The 22,448-nt window shown below is 34.6% G+C and overlaps 2 protein-coding genes across 6 annotated transcripts in view; one reads left to right on the top strand and one right to left on the bottom strand.

Moving 5' to 3' along the window:
- Positions 1–22,448, bottom strand: part of LOC126855035 (structural maintenance of chromosomes protein 5) — a 224,132-nt gene that overhangs the window by 16,625 nt on the left and 185,059 nt on the right. The window contains exon 2 of one of the 3 annotated variants that reach the window (XM_050602341.1): positions 52–180. The exons of 1 other annotated variant lie outside the window; for it this stretch is intronic. The gene's annotated coding sequence lies outside the window, so the exon portion shown is untranslated. Of the gene's footprint in view, positions 1–51; positions 438–22,448 lie in introns of those variants that run through there. One more of the 3 variants, XM_050602344.1, reaches the window with a different exon arrangement.
- LOC126855034 (uncharacterized) overlaps positions 1–22,448 on the top strand; it is a 31,586-nt gene that overhangs the window by 4,517 nt on the left and 4,621 nt on the right. The window contains exons 1-8 of one of the 3 annotated variants that reach the window (XM_050602339.1): positions 11,114–11,381; positions 17,399–17,504; positions 18,183–18,405; positions 19,298–19,822; positions 19,930–20,842; positions 21,153–21,266; positions 21,381–21,782; positions 21,986–22,332. In XM_050602339.1, the coding sequence (XP_050458296.1) occupies positions 17,414–17,504; positions 18,183–18,405; positions 19,298–19,822; positions 19,930–20,842; positions 21,153–21,266; positions 21,381–21,782; positions 21,986–22,332 (2,615 nt within the window). In that variant the 5' untranslated portion in view covers positions 11,114–11,381; positions 17,399–17,413. Of the gene's footprint in view, positions 1–11,113; positions 11,382–17,398; positions 17,505–18,182; positions 18,406–19,297; positions 19,823–19,929; positions 20,843–21,152; positions 21,267–21,380; positions 21,783–21,985; positions 22,333–22,448 lie in introns of those variants that run through there. The other 2 variants (XM_050602338.1, XM_050602340.1) reach the window with 2 other exon arrangements.

Genomic DNA, 22,448 nt, shown 5'->3' with positions numbered 1-22,448 from the left:
AAAAGAGCGGGAAGATAATAATTTTCTACAAATGTCCAAGGATGTACTTACGATGTACGTTGTTTTTCTCGAGCCACGTAATGACACGATGCACGGCGCGTTACAGCACGAAGATAAAATCGGATCTAGGTTGCGCGGTGAGTCGCGAGTGCGTGAGTCAGTTGCTGTTTGCCTCGTCCGCTGGAACAAACAGAATTATTAGACTGATGTACGAATAACGGCTACTTCGACATTGACCGATGCATATTTTTCTACTCAGATAAATGTTTCCACGAAATTCGTTATATAAGACATTCAGTAAATTTAAGTGTGTGTGTGTGTGTTTGATAAGCATCCTTTTCTCTCAAACTGGAAAACGACTTTCCTTCTGAGGATATTAGATTACGTTACCAAGTATTTAATTAAATTCAAATTCAAATATATGAGAAAAGAACTACTTAACGATAGGGACATTGTTTTATTAGAATTTTTTTATTTCTCTTTATCTATATTTTCTTCGTACCTCTCTCTTTCTATAAATATATATATATATATAGAAGATAATTCTATTTTAACATTTTAAAATAAAGCACCACGTGTATTTATCTATTGATTTTTACTTCATATAAAAGATTCTTTTAAAGTAATTTTTGTCACACACACACAACACACACATTTTATATATATATATATATAATATATGGATAAATACGAGTGATTTATTTTACGATGCTAAAATAGAATTATCTACGTATGTATATAGGAAGTACATATGTTATATATGTTTCAATGAATATATTATATATTAGTATATAACCACACTTTGCATTTATTACTCATTGCAGCAAATTGACGAGAGTTCGATCTTCGTACGGAATTGTTTTCATCAGCATAGCAATAGTTAAGATCCTAATCGTTGAATATAACGCGCTAACATGCCGATTATTAAAATAAACAGGAAGAGAAATGTGGAAAAATTGAAAAAAAAAAAAAAAAATATTTATTTTCTCATGGATACATAATAAATATGTACTTGATCAATCTTACAATTACTTATATAAGTAAATACATTTTTTTTTTAATCACATTATCTTTACTATATATGTATTATGTATTATGTTATCATTTAAATTTATAATTATTGTGATCATGATAATGTTATTATTCATAAATTTAAATTTAAATTACTCATAAATTTTATCATATTCAGGCAGACAATTTTTTCGTTAAAATCACGTTATTTAAGAACTTTGAAATTCAGTTTCGCGGTAAATACTCAAATATTTTCGATCTCGATTATTATGTGCTTTTATGAGTCGTATAGTGGAGTGGTTGTGTCGGTTATCACATGACGTGACATAAATAAGTATCATTTTTTTTTGACGTATCGACGTAAACAAGTACCATTTTTTTATGAACGCAGCGACGATGTACACTACATAGTGATAATTACGCGATATACACCAATGATTCTTAGGTTTTCAATAAAGATAATTGTATGCGTGCATTAAAGAACATTTCTGCAATAATATTCTGTGACTTATAATAACGCGAAATCACTTCTTTGAATTTTTCGACATATCAGTACACGCGGTGTCTCTATTAATTATTTAATTGCTATTAAATATAATGTAGCTTAGTTATCACATGTCACTGATTTTCTTCTTTTAGAATTGGATCAAAGTGAAAAAAATCCTAGAAATTTTCAGACGGTCATTGCTTTTTCGAAATTATTTTCGTATATTTGCGAGGTATACATATATCATCGTGAGTCACATTGACGTGGCGTGTACTCACGATGACGCTTGTTGATGATGACTCGCTGTCATGCTGTTCGCGAAGAGGTCACGAGGTGCAAGAAAGAGAGACATAGAAAGAGCTCTTAACGGGTTAGAAGGCACCAGGAAGTGATCCGTATCGCAAGTGCCCGTTTATAGGAGCCAACGAAGGCATGCACGTGTCGCCGAATTAAATTAAGCGCGGCCACTGACGGTTGGGGCCAAGCTGCGTTTCCCGATGTTTCCGTAGGCAGAGAATTAATCTCTCAAATGATATATGAATTTATTCAAATATCTTTTCGTATTTTTCGATTGGAAATTCTGAGAATGCTTTTAGGTGCAGTTAAAAAGTACGCACAAGAAGTTGGCAAAGCATTTTAAAATATTAATTCTGTTCCAAAAATTCTTCGGCTTCATTTATCTTTATTTAAAATTTAAGTGCATACAATCTTGGGATTATCAAATGTCAACGTGTTCATTGCAAATACAACATGAAAAATAAAAACAAGCTTGCGTTCGTGTTTTCTCTGCGAGATACGAACATATAGATAAACCGATTAGAGATGCTTATAAATTGAAACTGGGGCATCGATATTTTTGGTGAGTGTCGATAACTGCGGAGAAGGTATCTGTGCACAAGAAAACATATATCAGTGAGCTGAAAATATATAATCCGATATTTTGGCATTTTAAATCATCCAATATATCTTGCGATACCTCTCGATCTGTAATATTTTCCATGAACACATACATTCATTTACTCTAAAAATACATATTCAACATATATTTCTCAGTTATCTGCATTGTTTCGCTTTAATTTATCATTGCGATATAAAATAAGATGAAAAGTACCGATGTTTTGTAAAGAAAACATCGAGTGTCATTGATATTCGATATTGTTACTTGATTTTGAGTAAATGAAACGTAAATTAATCAAGTTTAGATGCATTTATAACTCCATTGATTTATATACACGATTAATTATATTTCGCAGTAATTTTACAAATTAAACTTTGCGAAAAGAATTTGCGATACAAATATCACTAGAAAAATAATGAATTTATTAATTTAATTTAATGTAAAATTATTTTTTAAAGAAATTAATAGGAAAAAAAACCGCCAAAACGTTGAAAACATAATATCAAAGCAAAATAGCTTCATGTGTATTTTTTTTACATCTAATTAATATATTAATTAACACATTAAATTTAAATGTTATCAAAATATATCTTGATTTTTCAAAAATTTTATATATATATATATATATATATATATATATATATATATATATATTAAAAATATAAAAATTAAATTTCTTTATCTCTACTTGTTCTTTTTCATATATCAATGAACAAAATATAGAGTTTCTTTTAACGCCACATGTTTGTAAGTTAGACGTCTAAGACTTTGAAGAGAATCGTATAAGCGAAGTCGTCGACATGCACGAGAGTAACGGTTCAACAGTGTGACTACTGCTTGGAACAATCCGTTCGCATCAGTCATGCAAGGCGATGAACCGTGGTTATAACGCCTTTATGAGCGAACGCAACTTCAAAGCTGTCATATTTATGACTATGCATTTCACTCTTAAGTAGGCAGTTCTTAGAGCTCAAAAAATATATTGAAGTGTAAGTACTCCGCGAGTTGTGAACGTCAAAAATAAACATTGTCGAACAGTTTGTAATTTAACGCTGTAATAAAAATTCGCATATCTCGAAGCCGCAAATACAAAATATTGTCTTGTAATCGTAAATAAGCATAGAGGAAAAGACGCTCATAATTATGTTGTTATTCGGATGTTTCATTATCTATATCTCATTTGCACCGGTAGACGGAAATTTTTCTTTATCTTAATTTTTTTTTTCTTTCGCTGTTTATTCAGCTGTGAATAATGAAAAACGACAAAAACGAACAATAATATTATTTTACACTGTTTGTATCTCTGAAAGATTCATACAAGTGTGTCTTTTATTGGTCTTTTACGCCGTCTTCCAAAAATACCAAAAATTGATTACTTGGCAGATTAAAAATGGCAGTATGCATCACGTTCGCGTGACACAGCGATCAGCTGACCGTCATATCTCACGGAGACGATGAAAGTGCAAGTTGCATCTCCGATGGTGCAATGTCAGTCATGTGACTACTTTTACATCTCTGTTACGGCATCGAATTCCATATATAGCGTCACGTTACGCCGTTTTTGTACCGTTGATAGCCACGTGCTGGTCAACGACAGACTTCCTCGCGTGTAAGGGACGTCACTCTCTTCGGTCGATCTCTTGGTTGGTGCAATGCGTAAATACAATACAGCTCGTGCTACTCTCGCATGTGTCACACTCGCTTAATCATTCTTGCTGTTGGCAAAGATTTATTAAAAAGCACAGTGGTGCTTCGATAGGTAGAACCTGAATCTTCAACAATCTATGTAGAAAATATTCAAAATTCTTAATTGGTTATATATATGTGTGTCAGTTTTTAAAAAATCGCGAAAATGTCACGTTAGCAATATTAAAAAAAAAAAAAAATATCAAGCAATGTTTGATATAAAGCAATGAAAAAATTGTAAACTATTGTCGGTAAGATTTCTCCTAAGCACCACTGAGACAAACCATTGTTGGATTCTCTTTCTCCAACTCAACTTCCCCCTTCTCTTTCTCTCTCATTCTCTCGACAAAGATCAACTCGTGTATGCAAGAATTTTTTTCGGATTATGACCGCGCATTGCATTGGCCTCGACGTTGCTGGCACACGTATGGCACGCTATCATATCAGCTGCCAAGCGCAGCATAGACTCGATACGAACGTGTTTTCTATTTAACGATACATTATGCATTGAGTTCACCTATACCGAATTTATTTGCGACTATCGTTATTATTGTAATATTTAGTCAGTCGTCAATTGCGACGTTGAGAATTGAAAATATCTAACAATACATTTTCTTCTGATTTAGACATTTTCTCTTGATTTGCATAGAATCGCGTATGTAGATGGACGTAGAAATTAAAAAGAAATTCATAAATAAGAATATATCATTAATTGTCAGTTTTATTAATATCGACTAATTAGTTAGTGAAAGTTTAAATAATTCTTTATTTTTTTTTTATAATTTTAGAAGAAAAATCACATAAAATCAAGATTAAATAACGTTCACTTTTAAGATAAAATCGAAGTTTCTTCTTTCATAAATGACAAGTCTCTAATCTCATTTATACTTTCCAATATCAAGACAAATTTCTTGGGAATCGTAAATCTCTATTTAGCAGAAATATGAGATGTCCTATTATTTTTTCCTTTTTTTATATGAACTGATTCGCTAAAACTTTGGGAAAAATACATTTTGCTGTCTGTATTCGCGACTGTAAGCATTCAAGCGAGTAACTTTGGAAGGGTTAACCGACCATCGAGAAAATCGACCGCCGAATAATCTCTCGCGATCCCTCGCGTTCCGGGTGAGTTACGCTCATGCCTCGTCGATGAGCAGCTATGCAAGCGTTCTACGAGCGGACGCTATTGCACGCGCGAATAAGTATACAAGTAAGCAGGTCGATACACTCCACCCACACCTGGCCCGCGCAAAATAGCCGGTCTGTCCTTGACACAACGTGAACTATCTTGGAGCGGAATCCGCCCGTGGAAGTCGCTCGGCTAAACGAGACTATCCGACCATATTCGTTCACTTATGCAAAGTTTTTGCCATCGTCGTTCGTCTACAGACAATTAGTCCGTTTCATTATCACATATGTACTAATGTGGTATTATTCTGCGATTAGATATCGGTCGTGTGCAAGTGTAAAATGAAATAGGCTCATTCTTATCTTCTTCTAATTTTACATTTTTCTATTGTCAGCTATTTGTCATAAATGATTTTCATTTACCGATAGTAACATTGTTTTTTCGTATCTATACCGAACGCTCAGCAGTTCGCTATTGATCTGCCGCATTGCAATCGTGCCAAATCGTGCAACGATACATCGATCTCTTAAGTATATAGTGCACCGAAAACTGGTTTAATGCTACGGCAATTTTCATTGTTAAAGAATTCAGACAACAGACTGTTATCGGATTGATGTAACGAGAACATTTCAAAAAATAGATTTTCTTACCAAAACTTTATTCAGATGATTTAGATGATAATGTCAACGATGAGATAAAAGAAATTATAAAGTCTAAAGAATGTTCATATGTAAAATATGTGTTTTAACTCAATTGATGTAATATATTATCCTAGAATAATGTTTTATAAAAAGAAATCCATAGTCATGAAGTATATTTTATATATTCTAAAATTTTAAAGAAGGAGCAGAAACGATCGTGAAAGCAAATAAGCAAGTAACGTTCACAGAAACGGCATTTAGTATAATAAATTGGTAAGAGAACGAGAAGGGCGCGGGGAATCGCGTTGGATCGACACTGCGTGCACTCTCTACCCGTATGACAGACAGCTGCATCCCCGTTTTCTGGCATTCGCATTACATCAAACGGCACACGTGCCCTCACGCACAACCCACGCGCGTATGAGGCCGATGAGGAATTGCCACGCGGCGCGGGAATGGGCACGAAACTTGTTTACGCGACAGAGCGACGTTGTGGCATTCCGCGATGTAAGTTGCAGTTATTCAGGGAGCCTTGACACGTGGCCGTCGCGTAGGTGCACCTCGTTGCGTATATATGGGCAAGAGATCCGCTGGGGTGAAAGGAGAGGGAGGATCTTACGGATCACGGGTCCGAATTAATTGTAGACTGCGAATGTGCACAGTACACGAGGAACGTATATGTCATCGTGACGAGTCTCTCTCTTGTGCTATTGATCTTAATGTCAGGCCAGTCTGTAGCTTCATAATATATTTGTCATAATCAATTTCCGACATAGAGATGACACGAAAAACAAATTGTCAACAAGATGATAAAGAAAAAGACATAAACATGTACCTTTGATCTTGATTGAAGAATAAAACGATTGCGTTCATTTCCTCGATGTAATTAACTTATTTCTTATTCCAATATTCATAATGGAAAAAAAGTAAATAAGGAAAATGTTTTTTTTCTTGAACAGCGTCGTTTCATATTTGCATCGTCTCGTATGTTATATTTTTTCATGTGTTTTTTTATTGAAACATATGAATTATGTCAAAGAATAATCCTATCCTATCTCTCTCTCTCTCTCTCTCTCTCTCCCTTCCTCCCTCCCCCCTCTCCCTCTCTCTCTGTCTCTTTCTTTCGAGAACTTTAACCTTTGAACAAAAATTTTTTCAAACTCTTTCTATGATGCAGTTTTCTTGTACATCTTAATTTTATTTTTCTAACAAACTGAATATATTTGACATTTTTAACGATATTAATAAATTTGTTAGATCTTACAATATATAATTTTTCTTCCCTTTATAATATATTTCTTCTATGTTTTTGACTAAATATAGAAAGCTGAAGGGCGCGGTTTAATCGAAAGTATAGATACGAGTGAATCAATGATCGCTGCTTTTGTTTCGCGTGACGCAAGCGTTACATGCCGTTGCACAAGGTACGAAGACCTTGCATCATTTCAAGATCAACAAATCACCGAGGTCACTGGAATTTGCTCGAAAGCGGGGCGAGCGAGCGCGTGATAGAGAAGCGCGCGGTGCAACGGTATGCGCTCCGTCACGCTTTATCTGCCGTGTGGGAGGTCTGGATCAATGTAGTTTGCGATGGAACGCGAAAAATGACGTCGTGGTAATCGCGACCGATGGTTTATGGGCCGAGCAGAGCTATCCGCTCGCGGAATATATAATGTGCGTGCGCGTTGGTCGGAGAGTATCAAGAGAACACGAGGTCATGTGCGCGATGATAATCTTTTGTTCGTCCGCAGAGGTATCTTCCCAGACAAAGAAATTATGCTTAAAATATATACCCTGTAAAAGAAAAGAGAAGGAGCACTTACGGGAGCATTCCCATGACTAAGAGATCTGAAAATCCCATTTATATAGCTTGAATCTTAAAAAACGTGATTTCTCCCCTCTCCCCTGATTGTCATAATTATTTCGGTGGCGAAGAAAGTGAATGTCAAAAATTCCTGCCTATAGTATAAAATTTGATGTCACATCTAAAGATTATATCTATATATAAAGATTTGACGTTCCGAATATGTAAATTATTAATGAATTCTTATTTTTATTTATATGTTCATGTTATGTATGTTATAATTATAACACGTATCATAAATTAAATTAAAACCTATATTATGTATATACATACATATATATATATATATATATATATATATATATATATATAGTATATGCTGTTTAAATCTCATGGAATCGCACGGTATATATGTTCTCGCGCGCTTTATACATGTATATTTCGGTCAACTAGTATATATACGTCTAGACAATCTCGAATATAGGAGACCTGTGATTTCTCTGGCGCTCACGTACGGACAAGGTTAACCGGTCGATGAGCTCAGGAGTCAAGCTGGAAGCGATCGTCCGGTATTCACGTAGCGAATTGCTGTCACGCACGAGGGCTTTCTATTCCTCCGCGGCAATGAAATCGCCACGTGTAGAAATCCGGTTTCCGTTCTTCCGACATTTATGTCCGAGACTTTTTTCTCTCTCGTACACTCGGATCTATTCAAAAAAGTCGATAATAATTATCCTCAGTGTAATGATGCAAAGAAAAAAGAAAAAAAAAGAACACTAGCTTGAGATGAAATAGAAAAGTTATCTCTCGGTAAGAAGTAACCCTACTAACTATACGGTTGTATTCAATCTTGGCTAAGTTATGCTTGGAATGCGAGAATATAAATTAGCAATTCTGTATACAGAAATTCCATGCTAAGCGTGCTCGGATTGTCCACTTCATGTATTTGCCATATTCAAGTTGCAACGGCAATTTATATTTTTCTTTTACGTGCCAGGGTAATCCCGCGAGAAGATTGTTGCGATAGTTGTTGTTGCTAATTTGTAATTAGCATTACGCGCTTCGCTACCTAGACAAACAGCAGTCCTCCGGAAGCTGTCCGCATCGGATTTCCTTGTCGCGATCGAGACTTTCCTTCGCTCCTCCGCAGATAACTTTTAACGCATTTTTCGCGAAGACGTCGAAGAGGCGTTAATGAATTTGCACATTCCTCGGAAAATGTTAGCCCTAACGGTATAAATCGACGATAACGGCATCGAAATATTTCTCGGCGCATTATTGATCATTAACACCGTTTATGCTACTCATACTCATACCCATATAAACATGCTCGCGATTAGTGCTCCATTAACATGCATACATATTCTGCTGCGAGAAAATGAATATTAATTAGCCAACAATGAATTTATATTTATAGTCGACGAAGACGTTTCCGCGACGATAAATCGCGATGGCGATTTTCCTGCGGAAAAAATCAATCACTACGCATAAACACACGAGTAGCGATCGAGCTAATCGAGTGATTAATTCACGCGCATCTACAATGTTTATACATACTCATCACACAACACTGAGTACACAATTTATTCGCGTAAAAGTTTCCATTAGTATTACATCGTAGCGCCTGATGTAATCAAAAGTCTGATAAAAATCAAAGTACAAAGTAAGATATTCAATAACAATTTATGAGATTCAAAAATCATATTTCATAGGAAATTACACAATCTTTTTATCATATTTATGATTAAAATAAGAGAAAATATTGAATCTTTTAATATGTCAGCAACATTGAAAGATAACATCTCATTATTTTATTAAGAAAACTTAGAAAAAGGGGCTATTGAAATAGTTGCGGAATACGCGTAAGGATGAATGTGTTTGCATGCTCAAGCAAAGTGCGCCGTTAATGCATTGATAATAAACATAAAAAAATGCGCATAGAATAAAAAATGAGAATAAATAAATATTATTAACGTTAAACGCAGCAATAGCCGATAGCATACGTACGAAAATTATATTTATTGTAATGTTGTAGATCGTATCGCAAGGTCATGACAAACAAGTGTCATCGTGACGTCATAAGGCTGACAAGTACGTACGATTTGCCAACGCTCCTCTTTTATCTATACCGAATGTTGGCGCGCACGGTTTTTCGCGTTGAGGCACGTCACAGCTTGATGCATTTTAACGGTTCGTCGATTTGCCATCTTGCGCGTTAGTCGTCGATCAATATCGGTTCGAATGATTCTCGATATCGCACGCGAGCTCAATCACACTCGCTGCTCATCATATCGCATCGGTATTTCATTTTTTTTCTTTCAAACGCGTATTTATAAAGTATGTTTGCATGTGTCGTGACTTATCGAGGAAAGGATGCTTACAATCGTTGATGGATTACAATCGTTCTATCGATTGACGGATTAATTTTTTTTCCATTCAATAATATATTGTGTCTGTTCATCAAGCATAATGTACGTATTTTTTTTCTTCCAACAAAAGTAATTTTTTATTTCTCATCAAAATAATTATAGTGTAGATATATATATAATAATATAATTAAAGATTTTTATAATTATTATAATTATTATTATAATAATCTTTTAACATAATTGAGAATTCCTAGTAAAGTTGAATAGTAGAATGAAGTAGGAGTACCAAGAAATATTGCGAAATTAAAAATTATAATGTGTAATCTTACATACAGATTTGTGAAAATAGTTTCGTTATTCTTTACATTTTCTAAATAGAATTTAGAATCTTGTAATAAAATTTTTTAAAATATGCGTAAATTTTTTTTTTTTTTCATATAAAAACAATTTACCGTGATCTTCGTGCAATTTACGAATTGTTTACTTGTTTTTGTTGTCGTGGCTGAAAGCCAGCGATTTCGCGTTTTCTAATACGATTCTTAGATACAATTTTACACATCGCTTGTTTCTATTACGTAATTTTAATATCTGTGACCATGCTACCGATACAGATAAGAATACGTTGTTGCTTATGATAGGTTTAGCGGCGTAGTAATTATTCATTTCTTTAATATCCAAAAATTCATAAAATTTATTATATATTATGTATATCTACACAATAAAAAAGTGAGAGTCAAAATTAAGCAAAGGATATATAGTTTGCGAAAACAAAATTAATCAAAGATATTAATAGCAGATAGAGTGTAAAATTAAACTACTTGTTAAAAGAGATAAAATTATTAATTACGAAATATCTACAACATTACATTTAAATTAAGATCCGAGTGCAAACTCTAGATTGCCATTTATTGTGACATTTGTTACATGCTATCGAGATCTCTGGCCTCGCCAGCGTAAATTTCGTCAGCGCGTATCGGCGATATCGTGTTTATCGTCGTCGTTGAAAACGCACACGTTTCCGCGGAAAAAACATTCGATAAGAAGGCAAATTGCGCCGATTTGCGATTTTCATACGCACTTTTCCTCTTCTCTTCGGCGCCGCAAAGTCGCTTCTTGTCGCAATCCGCGCACGATTCCGCTTGTGCGCATTTGATTGCGCTCGCGTTTGCCACGTTCGATAGTGTTTTTCCATGCACGCAATAACGCACGCACGCGTGGAGACACTTTACTTCGCGCATGAGCGTATTTGCTGGCCAAAAATAGACAGTACAGCTGTCGTTTGATGTTTTGTAGCCCGGAACTTTTATTGCCCCGTCCACGACGACTGTGGGAGAGATAACGATATTTCATTATGCAGTAAGTTAAAATCTTTTCTCAGCAAGTAAAAGTAGAGTTAAAAGTCGAGAAAAAGAGAAAACGACAGCAGACCGACTCAAGCAAAATAATTACATGAAAATAAAGTAGTATAAACAAAATTCAGAGCTCGATTTACATATAAAAATGTGATGAAAGGAAAAAAAAAACAAGTCTTAAAATAAAAAAGATAATATATATAGGACTTATATGTTTTAAATGTTAAAAAATAATATTTACGTATGTATCAGATTAGATTATCTTATCATCTTTGAAACTGACGTTTATTCTTATGGTTAAATATAAATTAAACGAAAGTGTTTCGCAGAGAAATCTCTTCTTATGATAGACTCATCACGATTCCGCCAATTCGTTCCTGACGTTTTTCCTTATTTCGCAGTGTGACTGGTTGCTTCTAAATTTTGGCGTATTATTCTTGCAATCGTGTCAACGATAATCACATCATTCGCTTATATCATTTTTCAATTTTTATATATATCTTGTCTCGGAAGCCTAATACCTGTTTCTAGAAGCCGATTCGCGATACTGACATTTTTCACTGCTCTGACGACATTGACTGACTAAATCTCGACAGACTCTTGCCTTACACGGCATCATCAATTACATCACTTTGCCATATTATTTCGCAACATTTCTTTCGTGTCGCAGAGGTCTTTTTTCCTCCTACTACTTGTTTAAAATAGATACGCAATCATTCTATCTCGAATCGCTCTCTCTTTCTCTCTCTCTCTCTCTCTCTCTCTCTCTCTCTCTCTCTCTCGTCATGATTTCAAACGACAAAAACATTACTTAGAAATTTATGGTTTACTTATTTGTTATCTTGCATGCAAGCTAAAGTTCTCTTCGTTATATCGTAATTTAAAAAATTTAGTTTATTTTATTAGGATGTGCTACGATACTTTGTTTGCTTTTGCGGCATAATTATGCAAATATTGCCTTATTGTATAAACAAATTTTGACGGAGAATAATAACAGGAAACTTGACGTAAGAACAAATACAGACTACAAATATCAATCGAGTCGAAGCAAGTCAAATAACCGGATGCATCATCGAAACTACTTGAAACTTATCGATGTTTGTAAAGGAAATATTTGTTGTACAATCGTATGGTTTTGTGAAGTCTGCATGATATTGAATTGAATTATACGAAACGTCAAATTCAAAAATGTCATAGTAACTAAATTATTCAATGCATCGAGAAAGTTATTTGGAAATACCATTCGCAGTAAATTCGAAATAAATGCATTTATAAAAAAGCACGATACGATCAAGTTATTTCGTGATCATATTGTGAAGGCAATTATGCAAAATATTCTAATTAATGGGAAATTTTTTGCATGTGAAAAAAGATAGAATGCTAATTAAAATTTGAATAGCTTTAATCCGTGCATATGAGTCTCGACGCACAAACACGATATTGCACGCGTAGCTTGACTTTTATGTGCACTCGAAGTCGCGTGTACTGTCGCGTGTTCACATCACCCCTTCGTGCACGATGTTGTTAAAATATTCGTCCACCTATCAGCACCCAGCATCTAAAATAGCAGATTTTGCATCCGTCCATGCAAAACGTTCATTTTGCCACCTGAGGCAGGTTTGAACTCCGCGTTCTAAGAGCGCTTATCTCAACCAGCAATCAGAACGGAATTAACGTTACAATGTTATCGTATGACGTAACTAGACTGTGATGCACATTCCTAAGATCAAAGATTATAACTAAACTTGTTTTAGATATTCAGGAAATATTTTTACATTTTGTTATGTGTGAGGAATACTTTAATCTTTTTTTTTATATTTAAAATTTTTTTTTATTGAAGTATAATCTCGATATATATTTAGAATTTAAGTTTGAAACCATAATATGATGTATTAATTATAATTATCTATTTAATACGTCATTAATGCGACGTATATTGAATCTGATTCTTGTTCTAGAACAATAAAGAAAAACTATCACTTTGTTATTTTTTTTTTTTATTATTTCTGTATTTTAATTCTGCGATTCACGCATCTCTCTTTTATTTTTTGCGTATTTTATGTAGACCAAGGATGAGCCAGAATGAGATGCTTTATTTTGAAGACAGCTTTAAGAGAAGAGAGAGAGAGAGAGAGTCCAATGAACGGCAGAGTTTGCAGCAGTTTGTCTTTTGTTATGATAATGTAATCGAAACAAAACTCATATTCAGAAATATAATATAATCGACACTGAATGTGGCGGAAGAACTATGGAACACACGTTGTCGCAATAGAACGGATTTATTGCGACAATTGTGTCAAGACCTTGGAATTAAAACAACTAATATCACTCAGTTCGCATTAATGAAAGAATCTTTAGAGGAAGACGTCACATATATATTGAGATGTAGAACAATCAGTTTTACAAATTTCACATTTACATAATTGGAAAATTGATCCTAACTGAATGGTTCTAATTCGCGTATTTGCTCGTTCGTATGTTATATCCAAAACATAAAAATATAAGATATATCGTTCTAGTAGAATACATATATAAATTATTTTTGACGCGATCAAATATCAACTACATTGAAAATTATAGGACTTCGGTAAGTCAGATAGAGAAAAATTTATACACATGCATAAAAGTATAAAATTATTTTTCGCTGAGATTTTTGCTCATTCATAACAATATCAATATTATGTTAAAATTTTTTTGTATAAAAGATTCTGAATGGCAGTGACGAAACTCAAAGCGCAGCATCCGTACAAAGTTCAGCCGATGTGTGTCTGATAATGTCTTATTCATGAATGATAACGGGGGGCGTAGGTCAGACTCGCACTTCGACGCCTCTGCAGTGCATCTAAATTGCGAACGTTTCGTCATTCCCCCGGTCGTTTTGTCTTCTCATCTTTGCATTATCTCGTCGTTTACCTCGAGATGCCGGGATACGATATCTTGTGCCGGTTTCTGTATAATTCTCAGCCAATGCGACACATAAATGGAGTTAAAATATCGTCAGCGTGGATGAAAATCCGTTCGCGAAGAATCCTTTATTGTTTAATAGCGTAAAATTTGCTCAATCCCGAAAAATAAAAGTATACCATCTGATTATGTACAGATATTATGTTTTATGAATTTATTATTATATATATTTATTATTATAGATACATTAGAGAAATAATAAAAAGTTTGTCTTTATAAACTGATATCGATATACAAATACGAATAAAAATTATAATTCAACCGTATATATAAACGAAGTTAACATATCGTCGACGTCATAAAATATTGCATAATATAATTTTATTTTTCAACGTATAATTGAAAAAAATATAATACTATTTTTTAAAGTTGTGTGGCATTGTGATTTATATATAGATACTTGCAACAAAGAAAAATAGAAGCCACGAAATATGGCATGCGAAGGCGAAAAGAATTATTTTCATCTTACTAAATGATCGCGCCGATTTATCGATAAAATTGATGAACGCCTCGTTATCGATTCCTATGAAACTACTTGGAACAGATGATACCTTTGGTCGCGATGACATGTACATACTACACGTTGACAAAACTGATAAAGGCGACGAATGCGAATTCTGCAATATCTTTTTTAAACGAAATTTGCATCATTGGACGTGTGATAACTCATGAACTGATCTTTGTTGTGCAAAATTGCAGAGCATATTTATAGCTGCTTCTTTCTTTAAAAAATAGTATTATATTTTTTTTCAATTATATGTTGAAAAATAAAATTATATTATGCAAAATTATTTTATGACGTCGACGATATGTTAACTTCGTTTATATATACGGTTGAATTATAATTTTTATTCGTATATCGATATCAGTTTATAAAGACAAACTTTTTATTATTTCTCTAATTTATATTTTTCGCAAATACTGCATGAAATAATACGCTTAATGTTTGAATAAGTATAAAATATAATGCTTCTTATTCACGCGTACAAGTTCTGATCTACATTTTGTGTCGTCTATCGATTTCGCAATAAAGAGTCAGGTCGCCACGCTCAAATGGCGTGATAAAATTTGTCGTGTTCTGACGCAATGGCTGCTTTATACCCTCCAAAGATACGACCGAGTTTCAGACGTCGCGACGACATCCGGGCGCCGACGAGTCTGAACTTTTCGAGCACATGCGGCCCCTGCTTCCTTTCTTCTCGACATCTTCATTTCGCCTTTCGAACATAATCCCCAGATTGATATATGCAATGAACCCGTAACTTTAGAACACTTGTCGATGTTGCATCAAGCAATGTGCGATTGATAAAAAATAATCCTTAAGTTATGCGTGATTATAGTCATTATTTCATTCATTCCGAATGTAATATGTCAAGAATATGTTGAGTAAAACAATGCAACTGTATTTTCTTTTTGGTGACTTAATTTGATAAAGTAAAAGTTGACTGTCTATTATTTGAAAGCAATTTTAAATCAGAGATTATTAGTTTCTAATTTAGCATCTATAATACAACAAATGTGTGTATATGTATGTATCGGGTCGCGCGACTACTTATATAATTATTTTTTAATTTATATTATGTTTTTTAATGAAAATACAGAGTATAATCAATGACAAGATAAAAGAAAGTTTAGATATAAGTTGATTCGATATTGTCTAATCTGAAATCAAATCGTGTGACTGTGTTTTGGATGAATTTAAATTTATTCACGTTCGTTTGTTATTTTTATAGACGATCTTGGAAACGATCTAGGAAACGAGTCACGCTTCATTTATATTTATCGAATTCTTTTAATTCCTTTACAGATCGAATGCGTTTAAATCGCGGGTCATTGCGCATATCGGCGCCGTTTAGCTACCGCTCGTAAAAATTCGAAGTTCCTATACTTTTCCTATATGTTTTTCCGCACCGTGCAGTGTGCTATCGTGACTGTACAAAGGTGTCTTGCTTGATCGCCACGAGAAGATAACATCAGCCGGTATCCGGCTGGCTGAATACATCCGTTACCTTCGTAACCCTTGCGACCCTATCATCCTATGCCACTTTGATAACGGAGCGATATCGCTTATCGTGCAAATAGATGTGCGTAATAAATGCGAAACAATGTAAATAATGCTTGATTATGCTCGCAGCGTAATTAGAAAATTCTAAAGAGTGAGGAAAATTGTCTGAATCGTGTCGAGCATTGAAGATAAAAAAAAAAAAAATACATAGAAAGATTGCGCTGATAAATAAGATTTTGAATCACGAAATGTATGTATTTCCACATATTTAATTTAAGCTTTAATCTTGACTCGAATTATAGGTCCGCTGTGAATTCGCGAGGGCTATACAGGAGGAAAAAAAGATTTTCTTTTCTTGACCCAAACGCTTCGTGAAATATACTGTATTTTGTAGCTTGAATTGCTCGTCATTATCTGAGTGTCACGTGCATTGGATCAGTATGCGGTCGTGTGACACTCTAGGCAGTGTCACGCGTGAATATTATTTATATTGATTGAGTCAGCAAAACATGATATTATTTTGCGATTTGATATCTGAAATAATGAAAAACTTTATTTATCTCATGCATATTTGCTGCTTTGCATCAATGTTTGCCACACATACTTGACATATATGAAATAAACACATTTTAAGTAAAGCGACAAGAAATTGTTGATAGCGAAGGAATTTATATAATCTTAGTGAGTATGATAAATTATTTATTAATGTGTTTTGCTTATTTTTTAAGATAAAATTTCTCAAAGATAATCATGAACTTATGTTATAAAATTATATCGCGAGATTGTACATGTATAAATATTTAAAAAACTAAATTTTGATGAGAGAAATAAGAGAATTGAAGAATCTTGATTAATGCATTACTATTTTCCATTTTTTTCCTCCATGGATTCTAGTTCGTTTAATATTCAACTCGGAATAATGCGGTCACCTCTAGACAAACCGTTTTATTACTTTATGAATCGATCTCGCGAGTCGTGACTAAATTAATCCATTTCTAACGAGCAGTTAGAAGTTAGTCTCAATAGCACACCGATTATCTTGTCTGTTACAGGATGAGAAGGTCACGATGCTGAGACCCGGATCCTTAGTAGGCCTGCTGGTCCTCGTGGCCATGCTGAAGATCGCAGACTCGGACCGCTGTTTAACAACGTTGGAAGGTAAATCGCGCTTCATTATCGTCGGCTTAATCGTTGTGGCTCAATTACGGCGCATTTGTCAGTTTCCAAGATGCTGATATCATTGATTTGCCATCGGAAAAGCGATGTCATGTGGAATAATCGCTAATTGGCGCGATGGTGAGGCGCGTCCTGGACATTGAATCGCATCCACGACTCATCCAATAGACGATCACTCGTCATTATTGATGAATAATTATAAAAATAAAAGATACATCACAAGCTTTGCGGAGCGAATATAATGAGGAACTGAATTCGCATTCCGTGCGAGTTAATGTAATCGCGCCGCGTGTTGCTTACTCGCTTATTATCGAGCATTTGAATAGAGTCATCGCGTAGATTGGCAATAGCCGGAAACATTCTTCCACCGGCTACATGTTTTTCTCAGATGTTTACATTGTTCGGATCGAGCGATAGAACGGCCATTTGCATTTCTATTTGCGGTGATTCTCAACTCGTGTTTTTCAATTGTCAAATAACAATTTTTTATCATTATTTATTATACGCGTTCGGATTACAAAGTCCCTTTCGCAGAGTTTCTAATTTTTACTGATTACTTCTATTAATTCTAAAATGTTTTAATTTAAAACTTTTTTAATTATATATAAGTTAAAAAAAAGAAAAATCCGTTTTCAAGAGAAATTTCTTTACGATTTACAGAAGTTAATCCAAAGAGGGTGATTCATCATGAAGGCGATTTCTTGCACATTCAGTTCGAAGTATCGAGAAGAGTCACACATAAATTGACGTCAGAGATCATGAAAATTTTTTTGACCGAAGTATTGGGTTACACCAACATCAGCATCGTCAGTAAGGATAACAAATTCAACGTATCCGAGGTCTTCGAGAGGCTATCCGAGAAACCATACGATGAACACATAAAGTAAGATAAACAAAATGTTCGTAATTAATGCTACTTTATTTGCGATCCCGATTCTGCTTTTCTTGATTTCTTCAATTATTTATTTCATCTATTCTTTTTCCTTTTTGTATTATAAACATAATTACAAAAGTTTTTTTCATCATTTGCTTTTCAACGATTTCGTAAATAGCATTAAATAATAGTATTGTATTGTAATAAGTATTAAGAACTTCTAACATGTTAGCATAAAGTGGATGAAATTTATAGTTTTGATATCTATATTCAATTCATAGTATAGTAGATATTTTCGACACTAGATAAACGATTGAGAACATCTACTATCACGTTGATTGCAAATATGCTTTGCATCTTCTTCGCTAAGTAATCATATTTCGTCTCAAACAGCGTTTTCTTCAATCATCAATATATCATCGAGACATCATCAAGACATATTTATCAATATTTATTTTCGCACTGTTTCACAGTTATTTTATTTTTTTTTCTGCGCAACTTTAAATCATAGAACAATGTGTATCTTGCGATATATGAGATGTTTTGATTGCTCATTAATAATGTGATATATATATATTATAGTGTAACATATAATTAATTATTAATAATATGTGGCACAAGATAGCAGAATGGAAAACTTTCAAATTTAAAAATTTAACGTCTTCTTTTTGTTATAATAAGTAATAAACAATTTATATATATTATTACTGATGACGTGTTTTGATATTCTTCCATTAGATATATATATATATATATATATATATATATATATATATATATGTTGTCAAAGCATTAAATCGAACGGATAGCTAAATAAACTCACATCTTGGCGATCTTTAAATACAGCAGAGAAATATAGGCGCATTTAAATCGGATGATTAACATTTTTTTTCGATAACAGAGTTCCAGTGACGATGGTGAACATGGAGGTGTGGATTCCGCCACAGCAGGACACGGCGCCGCTGCTGAGTAAATACAACGTGAAGGAATGTGGCTCAATAGCGCCACCGGGATACTTTGGTTGGTTTGTTCCGGAGGCGTTAGCCAGACTCGATGATAGCTGGCTAATTTTCTCCAGATTGGAGACCGCCAACAGGTTCGCCATCGACGAGGCATATCTGCCGATCATTAAAAATTCCACGATAGATCCGGATACCAGCGATTACTACTGCCGCGAAGCTTTTTGCCAGCATGGAATGTACGTCCCGGAACAATGTCAAAGTCAAGGACAGCAGAGGACACCGCAATGCGCGCTTTTGTTAGCCGCACACTCGGATGTCACGCTTTTCGTGAAGGAGCATATCGATAAGATGAAGCTGTACGTGAAGGTGGCGTGGGTGGGTCCGAATCTCAGATACTTGACTAAGAACTTGACCAGGGAATACATGCAATTCGCGCGGAATTCGTCGGCTTCCGTTGAAAATAGGTACATTAATTTCGTAGAATATTTATAATTTTGTCGAAACAATCGATATTATGAATTAAATTGATAAAAACGAGATATTTTGCGAGTTTCATACGAATTTCTTTCAGATCGCTGGTGATTTTGCACTATTTTCCCAGCACTGTGATTCCGAATGGGAGAGAATTTACAATGATAAATTTTCCACGTTGCGGAGCGAACAAGGGTTCGATCGGCTGTGCTTACGAGTCGAATAGACTAACGAAGCTAGTGTGGGGTAGATTGGAATTGATCGCGAAAATCGCTTTCCAGGCGATTAGTCGTGCGAAGTTTAGCCAAGAAATGTACGAGAATTTGATGTTGCGACGTATGCGGGCAGCGAATGACGTCTCGGACAAACAGATTGCTTGCGAATGGTTGAGAGAGAATCTTAATTATACTCTGACGGAATGGAAGCCAAGCAATGACTACAAGAACACCTTATTTGTCGGAGGAATATTTCCCATGACTGGCAACTCATACATGGCCAAGTCGATTGTGATCGCCGCTAAGATGGCGAAGGAAATTATTAACGTTAACAACACTCTGTTGAGAGATTATAATCTGACTCTGCTAGCCAACGACGGCCAATGTAAGTCGGACATGGTAATGAAGTCCTTTATCGACTATATCGTACATAATCATTATCAGAAGCTAGTCGGCGTATTGGGACCGGCATGCTCGGAAACCGTGGAACCATTGGTCGGAGTATCGAAACATTACAAAACAGTGATTATCAGCTACAGCGCCGAGGGATCTAGTTTTGACGATCGCAGCAAATATCCGTACTTCTTTAGGACTATTGGCGAGAATAAGCAATACAAATACGTGTACCTGCAGCTCTTGAAGAAGCTGGGCTGGCATCGGGTGGCGTCCTTGACGGAAGATGGACAAAAGTACACCGAATATATATCGTATATGCAGGATATGCTCAGAGATAACGGCATCGTATTTGTGGCAAACGTCAAGTTTCCAAGAGAACGAGAAACCGACGTGATGACGAATGTATGTTTAATTTATGAAAAATTTTGTGCAATATGATAATAAAACACTCTTAAAAAAGGCATGTTAAATCGATACTCATAAATTATTCGTATCATGTGATTTTCGAACAAAAGATCTTCAGAAAAGTTCTAGTGTAATATAAAAATTCATAGAAAAAATTGATTTAAATAAATTTTTAATTTATGTTCAAAAATAACATGATACTTGTACAAATCGAAAATGCGAAATTAATATTAATACTTTTAATAACATTTATGCGAAGATAGATCTTTATAAACTATAATAGATAATTTTTAATATTAATTTTCAGTATCTACAAGATTTGAAAGAAAGGCGAGCAAGAATTATTATCGCAGATGTGTACGATGAAATAGCTCGTCAGGTCATGTGTGAAGCATATAAATTGGAGATGACAGCTGTTCAGGTAATAATTATACATCACTTTGCTCATTATCTACTTATATAAATTGTAAAAATAAAAATAAAAATAATTCAAAAATTTCAACTATTTTTTAAATTTAATTTTTGTTTATCAAAGGGCTACGTCTGGTTTCTTCCGCTTTGGCTTCAGCAACAATGGTATGATACCGATTATTACAATGAACTGGGCGAAAATGTACTCTGCACTACGAGCGACATGATGAAGGCCATAAACGGGCATCTCGGTTTGTCACACGCGTACTTTGCTCGCGACGACAGTATAATGCAGGAGGGAATCACGGTGCACGAATGGCGCGAGCGTTATGAATACATCTGTCGAATGCAGAATCCTCCGCTACAGCCCTCTAATTACGCCGGCTATGCTTACGATGCTATGTGGACGTACGCTTATGCTGTAGATCGACTTCTCCATGAAAATGAGAGCTATGTTTTCGATCTTCACAGTAACCACACGGTCAATCGTCTCACGACCATTATTGGAGAGACTGATTTTAACGGGGTTGGTTAACAAATTTATCGATTAACTTGTTGAATGACGACGTAAAATTAATTATAAGATAATCTATAATATATCATAACTCTTGAGCAAATTTTCCTCAAGAAATAATTCAGTTATAATTTGTTGAAGAATTTGTTATTAAAATATTTTGGGATGATAGTGTATAAGTGTTGATAGCTAAATATATATTTCCATTTTTTTAGGTATCCGGAAGAATACAGTTTTTAGGGAGACCATCGAGATACTCGGTTGTCAATATCGTTCAGTTTATCAATAATGAGACGCACATTGTTGGTAATTTTTATCCGAATACTTCGGAAGCCAAACACGAAATAACCGGCGGTACGTTGGATTTAAATATATCGGCTTTCGTTTGGTTGTCGGAGACAATGCCCGACGACGGTTCAGAACCTCCGCTGAGATGCGTTTTAGCGGGATTGGCAGAGCTGTTGGATGTCTCTTGCGAAGTAGCGATAGTAGTGGCTAATATTATCGGTTTCGGCCTCCTCGGAGCAATTCTAATCATTGGCTTTATCATGGTTAAGCGAAAGTACGTTCATTGTAAATTATTCTATATTTATTATATCATAGACAATATATAAAATAAAATAAATGTTCTTCAAGGTATTATATTCTTGCATCTTCGTTTAATTATAGTGTTCTATT

Source organism: Cataglyphis hispanica, chromosome 15, assembly GCF_021464435.1.
Source record: "Cataglyphis hispanica isolate Lineage 1 chromosome 15, ULB_Chis1_1.0, whole genome shotgun sequence".
Taxonomy (NCBI): domain Eukaryota; kingdom Metazoa; phylum Arthropoda; class Insecta; order Hymenoptera; family Formicidae; genus Cataglyphis; species Cataglyphis hispanica.
Note: the sequence above shows the minus strand (reverse complement) of the source record. Positions and strands in the feature narration are given on the sequence as shown.